Genomic DNA, 26,474 nt, shown 5'->3' with positions numbered 1-26,474 from the left:
CTGAAAATACTCAGGGAATGATCCCAATCTTTTGGTACCGGTTGAGACCTGATTTGTGACCTAGGATGTGATCTATCCTGGAGAATGTTCCATGGGCACTAGAGAAGAATGTGCATTCCGTTGCTTTGGGATGCAATATTCTGAATATATCTGTGAAGTCCATTTGGTCCAGTGTGTCATTCAAAGTCTTTATTCCTTGTTGATCTTTTGCTTAGATGATCTGTCCATTTCAGTGAGGGGGGTGTTAAAGTCACCCATTATTATTGTATTGCTGTCGATGTGTTTCTTTGCTTTTGTTATTAATTGGCTTATATAATTGGCTGCTCCCATGTTAGGGACATAGATATTTACAATTGTTAGATCTTCTTGTTGGATAGACCCTTTCAGTAGGATATAGTGTCTTTCCTCATCTCTTATTACAGTCTTTGGTTTAAAATCTGATTTGTCTGATATAAGGATTGCCACCCCAGCTTTCTTTTGGTGTCCATTAGCATGGTAAATGGTTTTCCACCCCCTCACTTTCAATCTGGGGGTGTCTTTGGGTCTAAAATGAGTCTCCTGCAGACAGCATATCGATGGGTCTTGTTTTTTTATCCAATCTGATAGCCTGTGTTTGTGGTTTTCTTCATAAAGAGTTACAAATCATTGTGACAAAGGACTTCCCAGAAAGTTACAGACTTTATTTTTTTCTCCTTATTTTATGTTTTAGTATGTGCAAAGCTAAATGACTTTAATCTTATGGGACCCAGAGAGATTTTTTTTTTTTATGTTTGGAATGCTCCTTTGGGTCAGTTTTTTTTTAAAACAAAGCAGATGTACAGTTTGTGCCCAGGACAGAAATAGAGCCCATGCTCTGAGGTTTTGCTGAGTCATTTTGACCCTGGTAAACGTTAAAGTATAGCTTCCCTGGGAGCCCAGGAGCAGGGCCCACAAATGTTAAAAGTTAAATTGTCCTTTATCACTTCCTCCGTTTGATCAATAATCTTTCCTCAGAAAGCGTGGACCGTCAATCTGGTCACGGACAATCAATCTTAAGTTTTCATGTCCCTTGGTGCCAGCATGCCTGGCTTATCTGCCCTGGTGCTAGGAATGAACATACATATTTTTTCATCCAGAGTTCCTTGGTGGGGTAAACTCATTGTAATGTAAATGGTGGGAAGCTAAGGAGTGATACATGTTCTATATGAAGTCCGACTGACGAGCAATCAGTACATATTCTTGGCTTAGATTGTCTGGTTTTGCATTTGGTAAAGCATTTGCTTCAACGATGCATGGAGAGTAAAAGAATTCTAATAAGTACAAGTTGAAGGAAGCAATGTGATGTTGCGATAGACATAAGCAGGAGAAAAATCCAGATCCTTTACATGCATTTTGATAGAAGGTGGGGAATGTACGATTACTCCTGAGAGAAGATGGAGCATGTGCACGGAGTAGACGGACTCCTAACGTACATTCCATGGTTACTCTGGGCAGAGACATAACATCAGGAGGAGACCAAGTTCAGGCCCTGGTGTCAGGAGGGTATCTCAGGACAGGAAGAAGCGGCTGTAGGTGCGCTCTGAGAGCTGGTATGACCTGGACAGGGTCTTGGGCTTGTTGTCTCTGGTAAGGAATGCAGGGCGAAGCTGTTCCAGGCAGGAACCGTATCAGTTGACCCTGAGCCCAGGCTGCTGCAGAGACAGCTAGTGGATTTGTTAGCGGGGACTGAAAGACACAACAGCTGACTAAAACGGGCTTTAAATCTTCTGCTAGTTTCAACCTCATTAACCCTGTGGGGCATGGTTTCAGTTCCTCCCTGAGTTATAACTATTCCTCAATTGAAGAATTGGGATGATGACCACTCGGGCTACTTTTCTTATCTCCTTGGATGAGATGGGTTTTGGGTAAAGAGCAGGTTTTGTAAACCTTAGCTGTAACATACGTACGTGCAGGGCTAAGCAGAAGTTTCTAACCTTCAGGTCACGGCAGCAAGGGAAATAGAAGCAACATGGAGTCAGACGTGCTGAGATTTTTCCTGTTATAAATTCCCATTGTCAATCCTTCATTCCTTTCTACGGAGCATGGACAGAGGTCTTTCTTCTGTAACTACTTCAACTGACTTAGGGTGCAGTCAGGACCTTGGAAGGGAAGGATTTGACATTGCAGGATGTAACTTTTGGCCCCTTGTGTTAATTGAGGGCGTGTCAGAGGTAGTTCCCTATTTGAGAACTTAGACATTTTCCCACATAGTTTGGCACTACATGATGTCGTTAATTTCATCCCCGAGTGTATTCCAAGGAGTAGTAACAGTGTAGATAGCCTCTAAAGTTGATCTGATCCCAGTGAGTATCCAAGAGAATAGATCAGTAAACCAGTCCTATCCACCTTAAAAAAGGTGTGTGTGTGGTGGTCAGGGGCCTCTTGTGCCTGTGAGACTTAATTCCTGATTTTATTTAGAGGAGTTTTTACTTCCCAGGAGGAGTTAATGGTGCAGCAAGTGGTGTTAGCCATGGTATAGACTCTGCCTTGTTCAGCAAGCAGTCAGGTAATTAAGGAGATGCATTTCTATGGAAACAAAAGAAAAACACAGTTTGGTGGTTGGAGCAAATTATAAACCCAGTGTCTGAGTCCTGAGTGCTGCCAGTGGGGAGATTTCTACATGTCAGACTCGAAGTATCCTCAGATGGAGTAGGGCAGGGAGCAGCAATCGATGGATTTTTCTGGTTTATATAGTTCAAACGCCTCTGGTGATCCTTTTGAGTGGCCCATAAAGCAATAGGCACTGACTGTCTGTACATGAGCTGTTGTGGCCCTGAGGTTCCCACACCTGCCAATCCATGAGCATGGGATATCTTTCCATTTGTTTGGGTCATTTTCAATTTCTTTCATCAGTGTTTTATAGTATTCAGAGTATAGGTTTTTCATCTCCTTGGTTAAGTTTATTCCTAGGTATTTAATTCTTTTTGGTGCAATTGTAAATGGGACTGTTTTCCTTAATTCCCTTTCTGTTACTTCATTATTAGTGCATAGAAATGCAAGATTCCTGTGTATTGATTTTGTGTCTGTGACCTTACTGAATTCATTTATCAGTTCTGGTAGTTTTTTGGTGGAGTCTTTAGGGTTTTCTATATATATAGTATCATGTCATCTGCAAATAGTGGAAGTTTTACTTCTTCCTCACCAATTTGGATGCCTTCTCTTTCTTTTGTTTGTCTGATTGCTGTAGCGAGTACTTCTAGTACTAATGTTGAATAAAAGTGGTGAGAGTGGACATCCTTGTCTTGTTCCTGACCTTAGGAGAAAGGCTCTCAGTTTTTCCCATTGAGGATGATGTTGGCTGTGGGTTTTTCATTTAAGGCCTTTATTATGTTGAGGTATGGTCCCTCTATAGACCTACTTTATTGAGGGTTTCCATCATGAATGGATATTGTACTTTGTCAAATGGTTTTTCTGGATCTATTTAAATTATCATATGGTTTTTATCCTTTCTCTTATTGATGTGATGTATCACGTTGATTGAACCCCTTGCATCCTAGGACTAAATCCCACTTGTTTGTGGTGAATGATTTTTTTTAAATGTATTGTTGGATTTGTTTTGCTAGTATTTTGTTGATGATTTTTGTGTCTATGTTCATCAGAGATATTGGCCTGTAGTTCTCTTTATTTATTTATTGTTTTTGTGGTGTCTTTATCTGGTTTTGGTATCAGGGTAATGCTGGCCTCATAGAATGAATTTGGAAGCTTTCCTTCCTCTTCTATCTTTTGGAATAATTTGAGAGGAGTAGATATTAACTCTTCTTTAAATGTTTGGTAGAATTCACCTGTGAAGCCATCTGGTCCTGGACTTTCATTTGTTGGGAGTTTTTTGATGTATTTATTTCTGTGGTGTTGGTTGTACTGCTCTTTCATTTCTGATTTTGTTTGAGTTCTCTTTCTCTCTCTCTCGATGAGTCTGGCTGAAAATTTATCAAATTTGTATCTTTTCAAAGTAACAGCTCCTGGTTTCATTGATCTGTTGTTTTTTTAGGTTCTATTACATTTATTTCTGCTCTAATCTTTATTATTTCCTTCCTTCTACTGGTTTAGGATTTTGGTGGTTCTTTTTTCTTCTGGCTTCTTCAGGCATATGCTTAGGTTGTTTATTTGAGATTTTTCTTGCTTTCTGGGGTAGGCCCGTATTGCTATAAACTTCCCTCTTAGAACAGCTTTTGCTGGGTCCCAAAGATTTTGGACCATTGTGTTTTCATTTGTCTCCATAGATTTTTTTATTTCCTCTTTGATTTCTTGGTTGACCCATTCATTGATTACTAAAAAGTTATTTAACCTCCATTTATTTGTGGTTTTTCCAGATTTTTTTTTCTTGTGGTTGATTTCTGTTTTCATAGTGTTGTGATCAGAAAAGATGCATGGTATGACTTTGATCTTTTGAATTTGTCGAGACTTGTTTTGCAGCCTAATTTGTAAATCATTCTGGAGAATGTTCCATGTGCTGTTGTTGTTGTCATTGTTTTTCTCTTGCTGCTTTTAAAAGTCTCTTTATCACTACTTTTTTTGCCATTTTAATTACTATGTGTCTTGGTGTGGACCTCCTTGGATTGATTTTTTTCTGTGGGCTCTCTGTGCCTCCTGGATCTATATTTCTGTTTCCTTCCCCAGATTTGGGGAGTTTTCAGCTATTGTTTCTTCAAATAAATTTTCTGCCTCCTTTTCTATCTTCTCCTTCTTGGACCCCTATAATGCAAATGTTATTATGCTTGATGGTGTCTGTATTCCTTTAGTCTATTTTCATTTTTTGTTGTTATTTTTTCTCTCTCCTGTTCAACTTGATTGCTTTCCATTGCTCTGTCCTCCAGGTCACTGATGTATTCTTGTACTTCTTCTAGTCCACTATTTATTCCATCTGGTGTATTTTAAATTTCAGTTATTGAGTTCTTCATCTCTGATTGTTTCTTTATGTTTTCTCTTTGTTGATGGTATCGCTGAGGTCCTCCATTCTTTTCTCAAGTCCAGTGAGTATCTTTATAACCATTACTTTAAATTCTCTGCCAGGCATATTATTTTTCTCTGTTTTGCTTAGATCTCTTGCTGTGATTTTTGTCTCGTTCTTTCATTTCGGACAAACTCCTCTGTCTCCTCATTTTATCTAACTCCCTGTGTCTGTTTCTGTGTGTTAGGAAAGTCAGCAACGTCTCTTGCTTTGGAAAATAGTGGCCTTTGGAAGAATCCCATGGTACCCTACAGTGCTGTGTCCCCTGATCAACAGAACCCTTCAGGGGTGTCTCCTGTGTATGTTGCATGTGCCCTGCTGTTGTGGCTTTGCTGCTTTTTCCCTTAGTCTCTTTGTCTGTAGTGGCTCTCTTTGCCTGTTGTGGGCAGATTTGGTCCCTGGGTTGTGAGGTGGCCAGTCTGGGGCCACCTTAGGCTTCAGTGGAGTCAGACCAAGCGTTTGTGAGATGCAGTAGCACCAGACTGCAGGGCACTTTCCCTGTGTTGTCCCCTGAGAAGCTTTTCTTGGTGAGCAGGGCCTGTAGTCAGACCATCTCTCTGCCCCCAGCAGTGGAACTGGGGTGTATGGTTCTCTTTCCCATTCTCTGGAATGGGAGTCACTTTGGAGTAGTGCTGGCCCCTGTTGGAGGTCCTTGCACACTGCCAGGCTTGTGGTCCTGGCTTTGGATGGGTTCTGGCCAAAGGGGTAGTGGAGGGGGCAGGTCCACAGGAGAACGTGATGATGGGGTACTGGTGGTCCCAGCAGAGTTGCTGGTCCTTAGGAGTAGACCTGCATCAGCCCAGGAAAACTCACGGAGGCGGGGATGGAGGGGCAGCTCCACGGAAGTGCGTGGTGACAGGGCACACTGTTAGCCAGCTAGGTGGAGAGTGTTTGTGCTGTGCTGGTTCCCGCGGTGTCTGTGTATCTAGGCTGGGGCAGGGGAGGGAGGTGGCACCCACCAGTTCTTTTGTTCTTAGAGAATTCTCCCAAAGATCCCTGCTGCCCCTCCAGCACATGCTCTGAGATTAGTAAATAAATCTCCTCGTATACACCAGGTGTTTTTCAAACTGCTACTTGTATGCTCTATCTCAGTAGGGCTGTTTGTTGTGCTGTCTCTTTAAGGGCAAGAACTCAGTTTCCTCATAACCCTCCTCGCTCTCCCAGGGCCCCATCCACTGATTTTTAAAGTCACAGGTGTTAAGCCCATTGATTAAGAACTCCTGAAGTTAGGCCCCTCTGGTTTTCAAAGCCAAATGTTACGGGGATATGGGTTCCTGGTGCCTGGGGGGGGTCTGCTCTTCTCCCTTCCATGCCTGCAGCATCCCTCCCTCCTATGGGCTCCCCTTCCTACTCTCTTCCACGTGATCTCTTCTCTACATTTAGCCATAGAGAGTCTGTTCTGCCAGTCTTCGGGTCATATTCTGGGTTGTGTACACAACCAGGTGATGTGGGTGTTTCTAGTTGTATCCATGGGACAAAGTGAGCCTAGGATCACCTACTCTGCCATCTTCCCCCTCATATCCTATACAAGTGTATTTTTAAAATTCATTTATTCCAATCTTAGTCATCCTGACCACATATAAAATTCTTTTCCAAAGAGTCCCCTTCACAAACCAACAACTTCCTTTTGCATTTAGACTTCGTCATAAGTTTTTTCTCTCAAATAACCAGTCTTGTGTTAGGACAAAATTACTTTCTTTGCTCTCAACAAAAATTTATTCTCATTCTTTGTACTTTCCTTACATATCTTCTACTTTCGCTACATACAGAGTTGGTTTCCTTATTTCCGGCAGTCTCAGTTACATTTAGAATTTTCACTCTTGGAAACCATAGTCTCCTGTGAAAATGTAGTAACCAATTATGAACTACTACACCAGAAATCTTTAGATTGGGAAGTTTATGAATATATTTAATGTGTTCTAGAAACATATTTTTTCATAGTACAACTTCCAGTAAAGCATAAAACATGTTTATCAGGAGACCCAAGTATCTTTAGATTCTCTGTAATAAGCCAAAAGCAGAAAAACCCATGTTTAGTAATTGATATTTCAGTATTTTATCTTTTTTGGGAAAAAACTTAGATATTCAATGAATTCAACCCAATTTGTTATTTAACCTAACAAAATTTCAAAGTTTTAGGTTACCAAAGATTTTGGAAGCTATTTAAAAGTTTCTGAACCTTTTCCTTAAAATTTAATTTACTTGCTCTTAACAATTACCCATGAAAACTTGATGAAACGAAATCCACCACCGTTTTAAGTCATTTTTTGCTGACAGATTGCAACAGTGACAAGATGAATTTAATAAACTCAGGTAGGATAAAAGCTGATTACCTGTATTATATTTGATGTTGATAGAGCCAAAACCATGTCTCTTTTAATTAAACCAACAACCTTGAATTAGTTTTAATACCGAATATGCTGCGCCTGTGTCCATTGAAACATCATTCAATTTGTGTCCCCGCCCCGCCCCGCCCCACCCGTCAGTTTTACCTGGGGCCTCTGTGGGGAAATCTTCAGTGGGTGGTTTGAGTCCAGGCGAGTCCTCGGGCCCCTTCAGGCTGATCTGGGAGGTGCTCCAGTTTGAACCTCATAAGGAGGTGGCCTGCCTGGCAACTCTGGGTCCTTTTTGCTCCTAGGCAGTGAGGGTAGAAGAGCAGAAGCAGATGGTGCTGGAGGCACTGAGGATGGTATGGGGCCAGCTGTGTGAGCAGCCCTGGTGGTGACTGTGCAGGAACTGGAGGAAGGGGAGGCTGAGGCAGATTCAAGCGGGGACTAACATCTCTCCGTTTCCGTGTCCCGTGTCCCCCTCCTGCAAAACAGGCCTTCTCTCTGGGTGCTTTTCACCCCTCTGGAGGAGGAGGCAGAGGGGCAGACAGATTGGCTGTCAATTCTAGTGCTTGTGCTTGGGGAGGTGGATTTAGGATTTCCAGTGTCTGCCTGTTTTCCTCATTTTTTCTGACTACTGAGAAGGGGGTTGGGTGTCTTAGATTTTTGCCCATCTCTATCTCTCTGGACCATCGTTGGGTTCTTTCACATGAGGCATCTTTATTACGGAGTAACATAAAAGCCTGAATGTAGGGAATTTCATCCCAGATCATAAAAACTTGAAAAACATTTGAGTTAATCTTTCTGAGTCTTAGAGAGTTTTTACGAGTGCTCGCCTTTAAACCAATTAAATAGAGCTCCTTTACAAATTAATTTGAGCAATGTCATCCCAAGGTGGAGAAAATATCTCAGTCACTACACATGGACACATACAAGACGCAAACAAAATTTAGCCATTGTTTCACTAATATTTGTGGAGAGGACATTAAAGACCCAATTTGCAAATATTTCCCTTTTATTAAAGCAAATCCAGTCACAGGATAGCATTATAATTTATGGATCCATTAATTATTTTCCATTTTCCGGTCAGAACACAGCTGGTTTTGTCCAAAGAGACCAAAAGCTGCAGCAACAAACCAAATGAAGCCCAGGGTGCCTCTTTGAATGCTGCTCGTTCCTTCCCAAAAGCTGGGGGCTTCATTGGACCAAGATGGCTTTGTAGTTTCTGGTTACGTGGCCTTACAGCTGGCTTTCTAATTGTGTATACCAGAAAAATAACTCCGACGTGTTGAAAGAACCCCATTCGGGCCGTCTGAGACTCAGGTTATCCATCCTTAGGCAGGTTCTCCCATTTCGGTAAGCGCTTGCAAGCAGAGACTCCGTAGGGGCTGTGCACGGAGCCTGCCGGAATTCCTGTAGGTGGTGGTTGGTTTTCTGGGAGCTCTGCAGCTTGGGAAGCGTGGTTCCCCATTCCTTCTAGTTTCAGCCTTATCTTGAATAAGATCTAAGGATGTTAAGTGTGGTGGATCCAGAGGGTGCCGCTTGTGTCGCTTCCAAAGGGCTGTGATGCACTCTCTTACGTGTCTCGGTTTCTCCCCGCGAGGTCTAAGACCACCGAGGGGGCTGGGAGCACTGGATGATCGATCCGTACTTGTGCACCCGGGGACGAACCAATCGCTAATTACCTTCGGAGATGGGAAATTCCTATGGGACCACTACACATCCTGAGGAGTATCATCAGACACTTGCTTTAGGCTTTCGGTCACCTGAAAGCACCATTTGGCTGGAAGGAGCAAGTGTTCCTTCTCTTTGAAGCTGAATGGTTCAGGCTCTCATATTTTTAGGTAGAAAATTTACTCCAGCCTTATATTATAACATCAGTTATAATTATCAATTTAATTATAATTAAAAGAACTAAATCCTATTGGTGATTCTCACCTAGAGAACATTATTGGTAACCCTCAACAGCTTGACTAAAAGGACTGTTGATTCAAAGTGAGGAGGTTGGGTATCAGGAGACTTCACCAACACACCTGCGAGAAGTCGGAGGGGCACCAAGGGCCCGTGCTGGTACCGAGCTGAGTTCCAGACGGCCCCCAGGCATTGTCAGGTGAGTTGCTCAGGTATCCTGCCGACTGCACTAAGAAATGTTGAGGCAGAGAGGACAACCCTTTTTTAAATTTTTAAAGAGGAAGGAAGAGTCTTATTCGAGTCCAAGTTAGGACAACTGCCGGGGACACACACACAGTCTTCACAAAGAAGGGTGCCCTGGGGAAGGAACATGGTGCAGGGTTATATGTTGTTGTTGTTTTTAAACCTAGAGTTACAAATCATCCTGAGGAGGGACATTCCAGAAAGTCAGACTTATGTTTCTATATGTGTAAGGCTGTATGAATGACCTGAATCTTATGGGAACCAGGGAGGGTTTTTTTCTTTATGTTTGGAATGCTCTTTATTTATTGTGTTTTTAACAAAGCAGATGTACAGTGTGCACCCAGGACAGAAATAGAACCCATGCTCTGAGGTTTTGCCAAGTCATTTTGATCCCGGTAAATGTTAAAGTATATCTTCCGGGAGCAGGAGTCCAGGAGCAGGGCCCACAAACGTTAAAAGTTGAAAATTTACTTTATTTTATCAAAGTATCACACACAATCCAAAACTGGGATCATCATCTTTCTGTTGCCTAACGATGCCGGATGACAGTGATGATGAGCAACCATCGTACGTAATTTCTATATTAGAGCGAATCTGAAAATAGGAATCGGTAGAAATACAAACCGAGTATTGTACGTGCACTTGCAAAACAAAGTTTCCAAGTGATAAATCCTGACTGCAGAAGAATCAGGACGACTGGGATTGTTAGAAGGACCGGCTCTGGGCAGGTACCACATGCTCCGTTCGATAGCCTTGGCTCTCTCGTGTCAGGTGCTGCAGTGGACTCCCATCTGAAAAAATAAAAACTATTCCTTGGGCCAGTGTGCGGAAGGAAGGGTACAGACAGTTCTAGAGTAAGATGTTAACAGCTGTTAGTCCGTATCAACCTAAACCGCACCCCTCAGTATCTCCAGCACCCCGGTATCCTGGCACACCTGGCGGGAAGCTGCCATGCTGCCCCTCCGGGGACCCAGGCCGGGCAGCGCGCCGCGTCTCGGGGCAGGGGGCCGCCTTCAGCTTGAGTTGCGGTGAGGTGCAGCTGGTGACTGCAGTTTAGGTCCCAAATCAGGGAGGTCACGCTCAAGATGTCGCGCAGTGGTGCACCTGCAGGCTCCTGAGGGCACCGTGTCTAGCCAAAGCCAGGGCGCCCCTGTTGGTCGTTCCCAAGGCGGATCGGTGAGTCTTCGTTGGAGAGGCTTTGCAACGTCCGAGGGAGCGTCCATGCCGGGCCTCCGGGCCCCTCCCGCGGCGGGGCGGCGCCTCGCGTCTCCGCGGACTTGCGCCTCGGCCTCGGCGGCGCTGGCCCCGCCCCTCCGCTCCGCCTGCGTCGGCCCGCCCGGGGCGGGCCGGGGCGCGGGCCCATCGGGCTGGCGCTCAGGGCAGCAGCCCGGCGCGCGCAGCAGCCAGCGGGGCCCCAGAGGAGGAGCGGGCCGCGAGGGGGTGCCTGTCTCTGCCTCCCCTCCGCGAAGGGAGCGGCGCGCGCCGCAGCCCGGCCCGAGAGGCCTCACCGCCCGCAGTGTTGCGCGCAGCCGGGACCTAGCGGCAGCCTGTGGTCCTAAAAGGCCCCACCCGAGCCGCGGGGCGCGGGGGTGCGGCTCGCGCTGCCCGCGGCTCCCGCCCCGGGTGGGGGGCGCTGCTGACCTGGCAGGGGCCGCGCTCCGGCTGCGCGGCCCCTTGCGCTCCCCTCCCACGGAGGCTGCAGCCTCGGGCGGCTTGCTTCCAGGGGACCCTCCCACAGGGGAGCATTTCTTGTGCTGCTCACTCAGCGGGGAAGATACCGTCACCATGGTGGACTTCAGAACCCGTTTCCTCCCTTCCTGGAGCGGGGGTGCGGGGGGCCGGTGCGGGCGCAGCTGCAGACCACCGCCACTCCCTCGGAAGCTCGGAGAACAAAACCCGCGACAGTGACTGCGCCAACAGACTACCAACCCCCCGGGGGCTTGGCAGTCCACATGCCACACTCCTACATGCCCGTACTTAGGTGACAGCTTTTCCAGTCTTGGGCATCCTGACCTTCTTCCCTCCCGGGCCCCTGCGCCTGTTCCATTCCAGGTGGGGCTTCCTTTCATCGTCTGGCAACTGGGAGGAGGAACAGGAGGCCCCTCCTCCGGCCTGCCCGGCAGTGAAGACCTCGGAGGTCATCCTGGCCCAAGCGGTAGGGACGGCCTAACTCAGAAGCCCTGGCGCTCTGAACCTCACACCAAAACCCACCATGGCTCAGGGGGCAGAAGGGTCCAGCCTTCCGTGGTCTGGGCCATTTACGTCTGTCCTCATTGCTCTTCTGGGGAGGCAGCTCTGCACAGACCCTGATCCTGTGATTCTGGAAGTGCTTCGCCATCCACTGGTTTTTGGTTTGTCTTATTTTTAACGCAGTAGATCTTTCATCTTTCCTGAGCCAGTCTTTTTCAGATGTGATGGGAGCCACAGAAAGCTCCGCAGACACACGTCCACGCATGTCCACACACACTGATCCGTTCGCCTGGGATTAACTCTCCGCGTGGGTCAGGGGTTCTGACCACTCGCTCTAAGTGTTCAGTGAAAGCCTGAGGAAGACCAGAGGGTGAGCCCACGAGAGGGCCTTCTGCCTTCACTCCCCACTAGCGCTCTTCATTTCCGCCTTCATTTTCTAAAATTGTGGTAAAACCCGTAGAATTTGCCATGTTAGGTATTTTGCAGTGTACTACTGAGCACATGTGCAGTGTTGCGGGACCACCACCAGAACTTTTCGTCGCCCAACTGAGACTGTCCCCATTACACACTCACTCCCACTCCCCTTCTCCTGTCCCCCATGCCCACCACCTCACACAAGTGGAATCAGACAGTATTGAGTCCCTTTTTGACTGTCTTCTCTCACTCAGCACGATGTCCCCGGGATCCTCTGTGATAGTGGGCGTCAGGATTTTGAATAGTATTTTGCGTGCATATGCTACATTTTGCTCATCTATTCATCAGTCAATGGACACTTGGGTTGCCTCCAACTTTTGGTTACTATGAATAATACTGCCTGTGAACGTGGGTGTATAAATGTCTCACGAAAACCCTGCTTTTGATTCTTTTGGGGATATACCTAGAAGTGGAATTGTTGGATCATAAGTAGTTCTGTTTTAAACTTTGAGGAACCTCCGGACTGTTTTCCAGAATGGCTGCACCAGGTGGCATTCCCACCAACAGTGCACGAGGGTTCCAATTTCTTCACATCTTTGTGTTTTTCTTTTGTTGGATAGTAGCCATCCGGATGGGTGTGAGGTGGTAGCTCATTGTGGTTTTGATTTGCATTTCCCTGATGATGAGTGATGTGGAGCATCTTTTCACATGCTTACTGGCCATTCATGTATCTTCTTTGGAGAAATATCTATTCAAGTCCTTTGCTCATTTTAAAATCAGGTGGTTTTGGGGCGCCTGGGTGGCTCAGTTGGTTAAGCGACTGCCTTCGGCTCAGGTCATGATCCTGGAGTCCCGGGATCGAGCCCCGCATCGGGCTCCCTGCTCAGCGGGGAGTCTGCTTCTCCCTCTGACCCTCCTCCCTCTCATGCTCTCTGTCTCTCATTCTCTCTGTCTCAAATAAATAAATAAAAATCTTTAAAAAAAAAAAAATCAGGTGGTTTGTTGTGAAGAGTTGTAGGAGTTCTTTATCTGGATATTAGCTCCTTATCAGGTATAGGATTTACAAATAATTTTTCTTATTCAGTGGGCTGCCTTTTCACCGTTGGTGATACACAAACGGTTTTTAATTTTGGTGTGATCCAACTTACCTGTTTTTCTCTTTGTTGCTTGTGTAGACTGGATCAGAGGCTAAGGCAACGGAAAAACCTGCAAGAACCAGGAAAGGCTTTACAGGTCTGAGTGAGTGGGGAAGGTTGCCGGACAGGAGTGGGAGGATAGTCTGACATGAGGAACGGGAAGCCCTTCTGTGTGCCTGCTGGGAATGAGGAGCTGGGTGGGCATGTGACACGGCTTTAGGGAAGACTTCAAACATGACAACTCGGGGACTTTCTTCTCTTAGCAGGAATGCGACAGCATGTACAGAGGGCAGCGGGGAGGGGAAGAGACTGGAGGCAAGGAGGCGTCTTGGAGACCTCGCGGAGATTTGCGAGGGAAGGAGATGAGCCCGATGGTAACGGGGATGCACAGACGTGACCACTTGTGCAGCTGAGTCGCCGGAGCGAGGTGAGCTGCAGACGGGCAGTGAGGCAGAGGGGCACCTTGGGGGGGCAGCCCTTTGCTGTGGGGCGCGTCGAGAACCGGGATGGGGGCCTGCAGGATGCGCGGCGGCCGACGGGACAGACGTGTGTGCGGGATGCTGACGGTCACTGTGGGTATGTGGAGGCACCCAGCTTCCCACGAATGCAGACCTTAATTTCACGTTTACTTTTTGATTCAGCAAACATCAGGGATGTGGGAGGGCTTCCTGGGAGTGCGAGCCCTTGGGCTAGAGGGGCTTTGGCCTCCTGCGGGCAGGACGTCTCCAGCAGCCTTGTTTGCTCGCAGGCCAGTGGTGTGCGGCCAGTCCGCGCAGCTGTTCTGTCTTCAGTCACCAGATGCTGGCAGGATTAAAAGAGCAAGGACACGCAGTATTTCTTCCACTTTCCTCTCGACACCTTGCACCTACCCAGATGGAAGCAGACCTTCTGCGACCTGTGGCAGGGAGTGGAATTCTGGTGACTCTGCCCAGAGCAGTGATCTTGGAGCTACTTGGACGGCCTGTGTACCTCCTCACTGGCACTCGCGTTTCCAGCGAGCCCATGCGGATGGCCACTGACGTGACGGCCACAGCTGGTCACCAAGCACAGAGATGCACCTCGTGCAGGTGAGCTGGGTTTTTAATCCTATTTAACATGAAGTTTAACTGACACTAATTTTGTTCCTAGAACACACTCATGCTTTGAATAACCTGGGCATAGAAATCTTTTTAAATTGTAAGTGGTATAAAATCTAAATACAGATAAAATACTCCTAATGAAAATTCAGTGTCAGAATTGAGATGTGTGCTAAGTGTAAATAAAATACAGTAAAGACCGCACTAAAGAAACAAAAAAACAAAAAAACCCACTATCACAGTAATTTTGTAAAATACTGATGACCTGTAGCTGGAACAGTATTTTAGATACATGGTGTTACACTATAAAAATTAAAAAAATTTAAAATTTTTACTGTGGCTATTAGGAATTTTTACATTGCATATGTAGGTCATATTTCCATTAAACAACCTTGAGCCAGACAAAACAACAGGATTAAGTGAAAGACTTCCTTTTCTTAGGAAGAAAATAACTTCCTTTTCTTAGGAGAAAATAACTTCTTAAATCAACTTCTTTAAGAAGCATTTACTTGAAATCTCTATTCTTCTACGTTCATATGAAACTCCCGAGCCACCAAATCCGTGCTCAGCAGCTGGGCAAGCCAGTTGGCTGCAGACAGCTCCTGGAGTGTTTAAGAATTATTTCTTGGCAGCTTTTGAAAAAAAACAAAAACAAAACAAACACTAATTGAAAGGTTAAATCAGTCATACTTGCATGTTGGTTAAACAAACACCCTGTCTCCACTGAAGACTGAACAGATGCATGAGACTCTGCACAGAAGGCCCGTTTTCTCCATCCGCGCCTTCACTTTCCTTCAAGGGTGTGAGCCGTAGGGCAGCATCCTGAATACTTTGCAATCAAAACTGTGTTCTCAGATATGAAACTCTTCTTCCCTTCCAGGATTTTGCAGAACCTAAGATATTTCATATCAACACTAATTCCATCTGTTGTGCGTGACAGGAAATGGTCAGTTCTACAGGTTAGTACTTCTAAGTTTGCTTAGGTACAAAACAATTAGCTTCAAAGCAGACACATCTTGAGGTACAATTTGTTAAAAATACAAGTAAATGCCAGAATATAGTACACCTAAGAACAACTGCTCTTAAGGCATACTTTACAGAGCTCAAGATAAATACTTCCGGCAGCCAATAGAAGGTCAGTCACTTCAGGCTCAGCGAATGTGCTGTAATGGGGCGGGCTCCCCGGGAAATCCCACAGAAGGTCAAGGGTTAGGGCAGAAGCGCTTGAAGACACTGGCCCTTACCTAAAACTGTGAAGTGTGTGGTGATTTCCTTTCCACTTGGAGAAAGAGCTGTACGCCAGCGGAGCTGGGAGGAACACCTGAGGAAGGGTTGTCCTGAGTGTGGGACCGTCCTCAAAGCCCCATAGGGACACTGAGAGCTCTCCCGACACGGAATTCAGTTTATTCCGTGTTCATGTCTTCAATGCCTGTGCACTACCTACGCTGTATTCCGGATCTAAACTGAACGTGCAGTTAGGGAATTGTCAAGCGGGTCCCAACTGTTCCTAGGGAAGACATTTCAGAAATTGTTACGGAAGCAAATTCAGTGTTTCAGGAACACACCCGATGGGCGCAGTGAGAGCAACTCTGAACGTCTGGGACGGTGGCCTCTGATGCGCTCCCACAGGAAGTGTTGAAGGACTGGACGTGGAACGGAGCAGGATGTGACTGGATGTGACTGGTGGGTGCAGGGCCGCGGCTGTCCCTCTGCTTGAGAGTTTATGATACTATTTTGCCTTGAAATTACTTAAAATGTGATCCAGTTTACTGTAAGTCGTATAAATTATGCAAAAAACAAAGGATCACTCAATTCTAAGTTCAAAAGTACATTTATTTAAAATGTGGGCAAGATATCAATATAAAAGAAAAGAGTATAAGAAATAAAAATAAAGTACAAAACATTTCAAATCTTTAACATCCATAATTTAGAGATAGCAAGGTCTTTATTTACACCATTTTATTTGTAGCCGAAGTTAACAGTGTTGTGAAAACATTTAAAAACCTGGCAAATGAATCATAAAACCTAATGTGGGCTCGTAAATTCATATAATACAAAACATAATTTATGTTTCCTCAGAATAAAATTACACATCTTAATAAGATGCAGTATATTTATTATCTGTGTTCTCCTGCTTTAAAATGCCTGCCTGCTGGAGCAGCTGGAAAACACGGGCACCTGAAGGGGAGCGGCCTGCTCCGCCCGGCAGCGGGCACGGCCGGACGGCGTCCCAGGGCTCCAGTCGCAGTGTCGACGCCATCAGTTAAATTTATATGTAGGCTTGTTGAGGAAAAACCATTTCAAGCACACACTGCACACAGGGTCCCAAATCTAGTTACGTTAGTACCCTGCCGGCATAAAGCCGTCAGTCCATTTCAATCCCAGGGAGCCTTACAAACGCCCATGCACACACAACTCACGCAGCCCGAGGGCACCAGGCCCCCTGCACTGGCAGGACCTGGCGAGCGTGCCCTGCGGTCAGAGCCACGGTCGTGGCTGACGGTCTGGGAGCCCATCCCGACCCCACAGCCAGGTAAGTCCTCCTTCCCTGAACCTGCCAAGCCCTGCAGCTCCGACCCATCCTCCCCGGGCAAAAATCAATCCAAATCAATCCGTCTCCCTTCTGTCTCTAGATGGAAAAAAGGCCCCTGAGAGGACGCCCACGTAACTTTTAACCTTCTGAAAGTAAAAGGAGTACAGAACAGGCGTAACTCTGGAAAAGAAAATGCTACAGCACGGTGTCCACAACTACCCACTAACTCGGGCACACCTGCAGAACACATACAGTCCTGACACCCGTGGGAGCTGCCTCCAAAGGATATGAGTCATAGTCCAGTGTTTGTGTGAGCACTCCAGTTAGAACAAACTCCGCGTTGTGCACGTCTGAAAGGGACAAAACGAGCTCAAGGGGTGCTGTGTCTACACGCGCTTCGATCAAGGGCAAGAGCAGTGGGACTTGACTTACCTATTCCTCTGGCAAAATATTCTCGACATAAGTGCAGGTCATTTTCACAGGATATTAAAATTATTTCTGACAAACTCTAAGGAAAAGAAAATGAGTTCATCGGTTACTGAACAAGGAATCTCATCGGGCACAGTGATGAATCAGCAGCCTGTTTTCCTTCTATCCACCTTATTTTGCTTGTGCTCCACGAGCTTCCGGAAAGACGGCTGTTTAGACAACACTCGTCCTCCTGCACACTCCACAATCGCCTTCATGGTTGAGAGACTTGGGCAGATTCCAGGTGTGATGTAAAAATATTTTGCCTAAAAATAAAAATATGTGCACGTTTTTAACTGAATTTTTAGGGTAATTTTTCATGAATTCTACCATGATTTTTGACCAAATGTATAATTCTGTGAAATTACAGAAGTCCCAGCCCTTGCAGGTCCCCAACCTGAAGTGGGCCTGGAGGAAGCCAGGATGCCGATCTGAGCTAACTGAAGCATTTTCCCAAGTCAGGTAAGACCCGGGATGAGTCAAAGTAACTGGAACTCCTGTCCCTAAGAGACATGAAGGATTCTGTGGGGTCAGTGAGAACACTACTCCATCCGCCTCGCTGTGTCAAGCAAGAGACCCCTCTCTTTCAGATCTGTGTGTTCCCTGGGCTCTGACCAGGAGATGATCCTGATGGCTAAGATGTAACTTTCTAACGCCTGTTCTCTGAAGTGCACAAGATACTATTTTTTTTTAAACCACTCACAGAAAAAGAACATTTAGAAAATTCAGACTATTTTAGGTAAGATACATCTTAACATTCCCATTCTCATTCCTAAGCTGGTTCCCTGACAAGGGTAAAAAACAGACCAATACAAAAAAAGTTGTTCTAAGTATCTTATCAAACAAATATTTAAAAATCCTGTCTTAAATTATTTAGGCACACATTCAATTAATATTTTCCCAAGAATCTTCATCCTCCAGCTGAGTATGCATTTAATGAGAAGAACACGAAGTAGCAAAGATTTGTGAGAAGCAGAAAAATCAACCTAAATGTCTCTTGCCAATTGGATTATTCATAAATACACTCTAAACACCCAGGTGCTTTGTCGAGCGTCTCCCTAGCAGACTCGTGAAGAGCAGGGCTCCGGAGGCCCACTGGGCCTCCCCAGCACAGCAGCCTCCAGAGGCCAGGAGTGTGCGCCACCCACTCAGTCCCTTCGACTGTGCCATGTGGGGCACCTGCGGGGACACTGCTGACTACCCTTTACCTTGAAGAGTGGGGAGGCGTGCGCCCTTTTCAGGGACTCTTCCAGACTGAAAGAGAACAGCACCTCGGCCTCAGCGTCTCGAAGGAGGTAGTTCTGCTCATCTGGAAAACAGAGTCGCCCTCTCAGAAAAGTGCAGACTTGCAGAGTACCGGGCACGGGATCCACCCCGGAGGTCTCCCCGCCGCAGGTCAGGGGCACGTCACTCGCGGCTCACACTTCCCTGGGAAACCACTGAATGTGAAATCTCAGCTATTCTCCCCTGAAAACAGCCAGACAAGATGAAAGACTCCCTTCTGCACAGCGTAGTTTAAACTTCTGAGGTCATATGCTCTTGAAAACAAATGGACTGAGAGCTGGGGACCCTCTTCTGCCGCACCTCCCCTCTGCACCCCCGCCACCATTCCACACGGTTTCAGGGAGTTCACAGATCCTGCGTGGAGAACCCCAGTCCCAGAGCGACCAGCTGAGAACCAGCATCACATCCAACGTATATGTGATGACCACAAGTCTCATTAGACTCAAGGAACTGATAATCCATTGTATAGCTCTAACAGATGCCTTTTAAATATAGGAAAGTGGGTGGCAACTTATGAAGAATAGTTTCACCAAATCTTGAGGACACAGGAGAATTTTAAGAAACGTCCAATTTACCAAAAGTCAAAGATCACAAAATGTTTTAAGCTTCTTATAAACGTCTCACGCTCAGAAAAGCATTTCTTCCTCATTTCATAATAATAACCAGGTAACCTGATGACACGGTCCCCAAAAGTGCGGCACAGGGAAGTGTGAAGTGGGGGCTGGCCAGGTGGGCGGCCAAGATCACACACGTTAGGACTTGCAGGCCAGGCCACACACAGTTTCTGCCAAATTATCCTTTTCATGAAGCAATGAGGCTTTAAATATGTAAAACACCATTCTTAGCTCATGAGCCAGTTTGCTGACTCTGGGCAAGAGCAATCCAATCAGTGAAGAGACACTGAAATTATGAACAAGTGCTAGAAATACAAGATCAGTTAGCCAATCAATCAGATAAAGCTGCTATCCTGTTTTAGGTGGAAAAAGATAATGTCCGAAAATTGGAGAAGTAAAAAATGAACAGGAAGTACAGTCACACATGAAATATCTGAAATGGCAGCTTCCGGGGCAACCGCGGAGGCAGACGCGCCTTTTCAGGACCCAGAGGGTCACCGAGCAGCGGCCAGTGCTGCTGACGGAGAAGCGACTCGGGACAGCCACAGCTGACACCCCCCTGCACAGGAGATACCACACTAGGCTCTGCGCTCTCACGCTCAATCTCAAAACAAAACACAGGGCAGAAGAGCGTAACATGAGCCTAGAACTTTCTTGTGCCAAAAGCCAGGAAGTGCTCGAAGACCAAGGGGACAGACTGCGGGACCCTGAAGCCAGCCTGAGTGGCTCTCTCTCACTGGACATCAAGGGCAGCACAATAACCCATGGAATAAAACTCAAAAAGGAGTCCATACAAGGAAATAATAAAGGAACAGATACTGGCACAGTTTCAACTCCTTCCCCATAAATGACATATTGCACAGAGAAGGCCAGCAGACGTCACCTGCTCCCAGGGACCCATGAGCCGCACAACAGAACAGCACAAGCCCTGGCAGGAGTGCGGCGAGGACCCGGCACCGAGCGGGGCGGTCCTGCACTCAATCGGGGGGAAGCAGCAGGTACACCCAGACAGAGGGACGTTCTAGCAAATAATCAACCGAAGCAACAAGGGAACACTGAGGAGACGTGGCGACCCCGTGCATGGTTCTGACCCGGACCCTCTGGCTTTGAGGGACATCCCTGGGACACAGAGCCATCTGAGGACGAGGCTGTGGCCGTGGACCGGACTCTGAGGGCTGTCCTGTGGCCATGGGGCAGAATGGCCTTTTCTGTAGGTAACACACATCAAGGTGTTCGAGGATGATGGCACGTAACTTTAGCAACGTACCTTTTATGGTTCAGGAGAAAACAGCAATTTGTACTATACTTGCAACTGCTTGGTAACTTGGTGATTGTTTCAAATAAAGTGAGAATTTTAAAATTCAAAAGCCAAATATGTTTAAAAATCACTAAAATGTTAAAGATGGGTAAAAGAAAGAAATGACTGTGAAAGCAAAAATTCAGACATTACTACAAATCACCCAAATAAGGTCAATATTTTTGAAAAATTTAGAAAATAATCCAAAAGTGTCAACTTTTGGCAAAAACAAAAATTTTTTTTTTTAAAGATTTTATTTATTTGACAGAGAGACAGCAAGAGAGGGAACACAAGCAGGGGGAATGGGAGAGGGAGAAGCAGGCTTCCCGCTGAGCAGGGAGCCTGATGCGGGGCCCGATCCCAGGACCCTAGGATCGTGACCCGAGCTGAAGGCAGACGCTTAACCGACTGAGCCACCCAGGTGCCCCAAATCATTTATTTTTAATACATATATAAAGATACTTTGTTTTGGGGGCACCTGGGTGGCTCAGTCGGTTAAGCGTCTGCCTTCAGCTCGGGTCACGATCTCAGGGTCCTGGGATCAAGCCATGCATCATCCATCATCAGGCTCTCTGCTCAGCGGGGAGTCTGCTCCTCCCTCTGCCTCTGCCCCTCCCCCTGCTTATGCGTGCGCGCTCACGTGCGCTCTTTCTCTCACATGCACGCACTCTCTCTCAAAATGTTAAAAAAAAATCAAAAAAAAAAAAAAAAAAGATTTACATATACCAAGAAGCTGATCCTAAAGTTGATATGGAGGGCAAAAGACCCAGAGCAGCCGACTCAACACTGAAGTTGGACAAGAACAAAGCTGGAAGACTGCCCCTGCCCGACTTCCAAGCCCACCTCGACGCTTGAGGAATCAAGACCGCGTGGCACCCGCAAAAGAACTGATTGGTGGAGAGCCCAGAAACAGACCCACATAAACAACATAAACTGGCCTTTAACAAAGGAACAAAGGCAACACGACTGAGCAAAGATCGTATTTTCAACCACTGGATGTCCACATGCAAGAAAAGGAACCTAGACAGACTCTACATCCTTCACAAAAATTAAAATGGATCACAGACCTAAGTATAAAACTATGAAACTCCTAGAACACAGGAGAAAATCTAGATGACCCTGAGTATGGCAATGACTTCAGATACAACACCTAAGGCACGACCTATGGAAGAAATCATTGATAAGCTGGACTTCATTAAAATTAAAAATTTGTGTTCCAGGAGAACAATGTCAACAGAATGAGAAGACAAGCCATAGATTGGGAGAAAATAGTTGGAAAAGACACAACTGATTAAGGACTGCTGTCCAAAATACACAAAGAACTCGTAACATTCAACATAAGAAAACCACCCAATTTAAAAAATGGGCAAAAAGTCTGGACATGTCACCAGAGAAGATGCAGTGTACGTGCTGCCGAAGCGAGCACGTCACCAGAGAAGACACAGAGATGGCAAATATGCACCTGAGAAGATGTTCCATGATCTAGGTCATCATCGAACTGCAAATTAAAACAAAAATGAGATGACCACTACACAACCATTAAAATGGCAGAAACTCAAAACACTGATAACATCAAATGCAAAGCAAGGATGTGGAGCAATGGGAACTCTCCTTCACTGCTGGCAGGAATGCAAAATGGTGCAGTGAACTTGGAAGAATGGTGGTTTCTTACCAAACTAAACACATACTTTTACCACATGATCCAGCAATCACACCTCTTGGTACAGACTCAAAGGAGTTGAAAACTTACATCCACACAAAAGCTATACAAGAACGATGACGGCGGCTGTATTCATAACTGTCAAAACTTAGAAGCAGCCAAGATGCCCTTCAGTCAGTGAACAGATAAACTGTGGTCCAGGCAGACAATGGAGTATCGCTCAGCGCCACAAAGAAACGAGCTACGAAGCCATGAAAAGACAGGGAGGAAACAGAGATGCGTCTAAGTGAAAGAAGCCACTCTGAAAAGGGTATGTACTGTTACGATTCTAACTACATGACACTTAGAAAAGGCAATTCCTGTAACCTGGAAAAATTCTCTTAAATCCTGATATTTGGGGGATCAAATATGAAATGTTTGAATATTTACTATTAAACACGAAATGTTTACAGTGTGACTAAACCACCCACTAACCCTCAGAGATCAACAGTTATGCCATACAAATGAAAGTCAGTCAACCAAAACTTCGTGAAATAAGAATTGCTGTAAACTTCACAAACAGATAAAAGAATCACGTTTCACAAACTGATAAAGTTGATAAATTAAAAGCAACTCAAATTTCAATGAAGGAACAGACCGTCATATTCTAAATTTTATAGCTCGTCTACAAAATTGGGAGCTAATACATAAATTTATGGGAGTTGTTTCTACAACTTTTTTCTTTTGCCTACACTGTTAGGTTTTGTATTTCATTAATATCTTTTAAGAACAAAAAATTAATTTCAATTGAAAAATTTTCTAAGTATTAACACAGTTATCCTATTTGTGGATTTTGTATTTGTGAATTGGCCTACTTGGTACAATGTATTTGTAACCACAGATCAATACTGGTGGCATTTTTTGCAGAGACGCTCGTAATGGGGCCAAACCTGAGCTGCCAGATGCACCTGTTCCCAGAAGGCAAAGCTGTATACCATAAAGTTTTCCTTTTTGTGGTCTACTTAGTGTTAATTTGTTCGCATTTTCATGCTTTTTGTTGGTGACTCTGTAGTTTCAAATGCCCCCAGCATGGAGCGTGGTGCCGCGGTGCCCCCCAGGGAAGAGGCTGTGCTGTGCCGTGGGGACAAAGCACGAGTTACGACGGCTCCACTCAGGCTCAGCTATGCCGGCTACAGCCAGCCAGGTCGTCAGTGGGAAGGAGCAAGGAGAGGTATTAATAGTGTCTTTAAACAGAGGCACATAGCCAACAGGGTTTTCCAGAGCCTACGAGGGTAGGTATCGATTAGCTGATGAAAATGTGACCAGGGCTTGGGGAACCCAGCCCAGAGTTTCCTCTGGGAGCAGTGGCTCAGTGTTCACGAATTTGGGGTCTGTGGCTACTCTGTAGAACATGTAATTACCATGAATAACAAGAATTGGCTATATTATTGTAATTGAGAATTTATTATTGATTTTCATATAAAGGATTCTTTCCTATGATTGACGTGGATATACAATCATGGAATTTTAAGTTTGGTTCTAGCTTTGCTATAAGTAAGAAGATAACTTATTTTTCTGGATCGTAATTTCTCATCTGTATATTAGACTACATGAACTTTAAAATATATATGCTTTTTATTAATTGTTTTACATTAAAGACCGAATTAGGTTTAAACACCAGTGTCCAAGAAAATAACATGGATCTGAAATGCTTCAATTTAACATTAACAACCACTTGCCCCTGTTAGGGACAAATATGGTTAGCTTCATGGGTCAGAACAGTGCGAGGCCAGTGGGGACCAGGAGGGTCTCTGGGGGTCTGGTGGACCCATATCATCCTACAGCTCCAGGGGCGGGGATGGGGGGGGGGGGGCAGCATCCAGGGCAGAGAAACACGAGTGTGTGCGCACGCCCTAACCAGAGGTTGGTAACTGCTGTCACTGCCACATGAGGGTGGGTAGGGGGGGACACAAGGGAGGGAGTTAAGTCTTAGCACCACTGCGGTTGGGGCTTAAAAACCTAAAACAAGAAACCAAACAGATTGCGGTGACGCTCGTCACGGGGCCGAGCTCCTTTCTCCCGCTCCACCCAGACCAGTGGCCAGGTGAGGGCTGAGGATGCACGTGCAGGGGTCACGATGGGCTGGGAAGGCCCACACAGGGAAGACAACACCACTAGCCTTACGCTAACAAAGGCTCAAATCAATTTTGGCCATTCAGCTTCGTGGAGAAACTGTTTGGAATTTATATTCACTCTATGTGTAGCAGGGTGCACTGACTAAGAGAAAGCCTCTCCCCACTGCCCAGCAGGAATCCACTCCTGGGGCTCTGAACAACGGGAGGCGGGCAAGGGGAGGCAGACACCCCTCCCTCCGACAGCACCTGCCATCAAACCCGGGCCGGGACCGTCACGGACACCACAGCACGGGAGAATCGCCTTTCGAATGGAAACAGCCAACGTCCTAACAAAATATCAGCAAACAAAGCAGTGGCAGAGAGCTTGTTTCCCCCTAACATTGCCCAAATGACCGAAACCTTTCTCTTTCATAGTACAATGCGAAACTATCCACTGACTCGCTGGGACATGGAAGAAATTTATAAATTTAATGGTGAGTTGTCAGGAGTGAAATAGCAAACTAGATGTTTGCTGGGATGAAAACGGACAAGCTCAAGGGAAAAAAAGGTGTGTTTTCAGCACGAAAACCCTAAGGCAGTGACGCCAGCACGTACCAATGAACTTCTGACACTTGAAACACTCCTCCAGCCACTCCGGGGTCACGATGTGCCTCACCACAGAGATGGCCGTCAGGAACTTCACCGTGCGCGTCACTTTGCTGGCGATGAGGTGTGTGCATTTCTGCGCAGACTCGGCGACCTCACCGCCAAGGATGTAGAGCTTCTGGAGGGAGGAGCACAGAGCAGAGATGAGCGCGGCACTGACGGTGGCCCGGTGCGCACGGCTGCCGTCACGTCCACAGACGCCACAGCCCTCCACATCAAGTCCCTGAGAACCAGGCGGCGCATCTCAGACCTGCAGCTGAAACGGGGGTTAGTGAAGCACAGCAACCTAGTCCCCAGCAAGGAATCCCAGTGACTGAGAAGACGCAAACACGTGGAAAGACCTCAGTGACTACACTCAATTGTAAACGTAAAGAAATTAAATTGTACTAATCTTAGAATAGCATTTGTTACGACTTCTCTTCCTTAAGAACAGTGAAAAGCACAATGTAGGAATCCAACACGACACAGGTGAACTTTTCAGCCCACCCACCCCCGCCGCCCAACAGCAGGAAGCTGTTACTCCAGAACGTGGATCTGAGGTCGTGTCCCACTTCCTGTCCAAGTACACACATGCCCAACTCCCCCTGTGCCCCCCCAGGTGGCCTGCGGCTTCACTGGGGGATGCAGAGTAGCCGGCGCACTCCCTAAGCTGGGGCTTTCTAGGACGATGGCCTTCGAGCAGGCTTGCTCATGTTCACGTGGCTATAAGAATGGGTCGTGGTCTAACTGCCAGAGTCCTACTAAGAAAGCAGGTGTCTAAGTATAAAACTAAATATAAAAAGCGCAGAACAAGGTGAAAAATCATTAACAATTTAATGACTACTTATTGCCATAAAAACTACTACAACTACTACAACTCCTTTGTAAGTATATTCTGTTAAGATTCTTAGGATATTCCTGATTAAATGTTATTTTAATTAACTGCTACCCAAAGCAAATATATACAGAAAGGCAGTGCTAAATATCCCTATACAAAGTAGAATATAATTTTACCTTAATATACTGTTGAACTTGAACAGGCTCAAACCCAGTGAAAAGCACAAAAGGGGTCAATTCTGGTGTTAACTTTTTAGTGGGAGGTGGTATATCTTCAATTCTATAAAATACACAAAACACAAAGGTGACTTTGTTTACTTAAAATATAAATTTTTTTTTAACGATTTTATTTATTTATTTGAGAGAAAGAGAGAGAAACAGCATGAGAGGGGAGAGGGTCAGAGGGAGAAGCAGGCTCCCCGCTGAGCCGGGAGCTCGATGTGGGACTCGATCCCAGGACTCCGGATCATGACCTGAGCCAAAGGCAGACGCCCAACCGAGCCACCCAGGCGCCCTGTTTACTTAAAATAAAAATGTTCTTTAGCAAACAAAAGATTGTTTTAACAACTGTTCGGGAGCTTTAAGTGTGTGGGGATTTTTCCATCAAGGAGAATGCGAGGTACCTGTCCTTTCTTTCCTACCTCTTACACGGTCTCCCCCAAAAGACTATGCATGGCACCTCCAAGGAAAGTAACCCATTGATCCCCTCCCCCTCCCAATTACAAATGTTTTCAACGGCTTTAAAAAGGCGGCAAAAGAATGAAATCTTGCCATTTGCAA

General features: G+C 45.9%; 1 protein-coding gene and 1 long non-coding RNA gene across 20 annotated transcripts in view; one reads left to right on the top strand and one right to left on the bottom strand.

Moving 5' to 3' along the window:
* The window catches only part of LOC123835145 (uncharacterized), a 37,416-nt gene that overhangs the window by 5,612 nt on the left and 5,330 nt on the right, over nt 1–26,474 (top strand). For 2 of the 12 annotated variants that reach the window (XR_010406681.1, XR_010406680.1), the window contains exons 3-10: nt 13,227–13,284; nt 13,454–13,614; nt 13,936–14,254; nt 15,144–15,222; nt 15,813–15,946; nt 16,897–17,508; nt 17,635–18,003; nt 23,171–23,947. This is a non-coding gene — a long non-coding RNA (uncharacterized LOC123835145). Of the gene's footprint in view, nt 1–10,706; nt 12,008–13,226; nt 13,291–13,450; nt 13,615–13,935; nt 14,255–15,143; nt 15,223–15,812; nt 15,947–16,896; nt 17,509–17,634; nt 18,004–23,170; nt 23,948–24,404; nt 24,829–26,474 lie in introns of those variants that run through there. The other 10 variants (XR_010406683.1, XR_010406682.1, XR_006788662.3 and 7 more) reach the window with 10 other exon arrangements.
* The window catches only part of PAXIP1 (PAX interacting protein 1), a 52,386-nt gene continuing 41,993 nt past the window's right edge, over nt 16,082–26,474 (bottom strand). For 2 of the 8 annotated variants that reach the window (XM_064575683.1, XM_045863992.3), the window contains 6 exons: nt 25,872–25,974; nt 24,828–24,996; nt 18,473–18,573; nt 17,396–17,530; nt 17,229–17,304; nt 17,012–17,146 (listed from right to left, as the gene is read on the bottom strand). In XM_064575683.1, the coding sequence (XP_064431753.1) occupies nt 17,019–17,146; nt 17,229–17,304; nt 17,396–17,530; nt 18,473–18,573; nt 24,828–24,996; nt 25,872–25,974 (712 nt within the window). In that variant the 3' untranslated portion in view covers nt 17,012–17,018. Of the gene's footprint in view, nt 16,540–17,011; nt 17,147–17,228; nt 17,305–17,395; nt 17,531–18,472; nt 18,732–24,827; nt 25,135–25,871; nt 25,975–26,474 lie in introns of those variants that run through there. The other 6 variants (XM_054505140.2, XM_064575684.1, XM_064575685.1 and 3 more) reach the window with 6 other exon arrangements.

The sequence above is a fragment of the Mirounga angustirostris genome, unplaced genomic scaffold, assembly GCF_029215605.1.
Source record: "Mirounga angustirostris isolate CCGP_5_RB_7025 unplaced genomic scaffold, mMirAng1.0.hap1 SCAF_12, whole genome shotgun sequence".
NCBI lineage: Eukaryota > Metazoa > Chordata > Mammalia > Carnivora > Phocidae > Mirounga > Mirounga angustirostris.
This window is presented reverse-complemented; position numbering and strand designations above follow the sequence as displayed.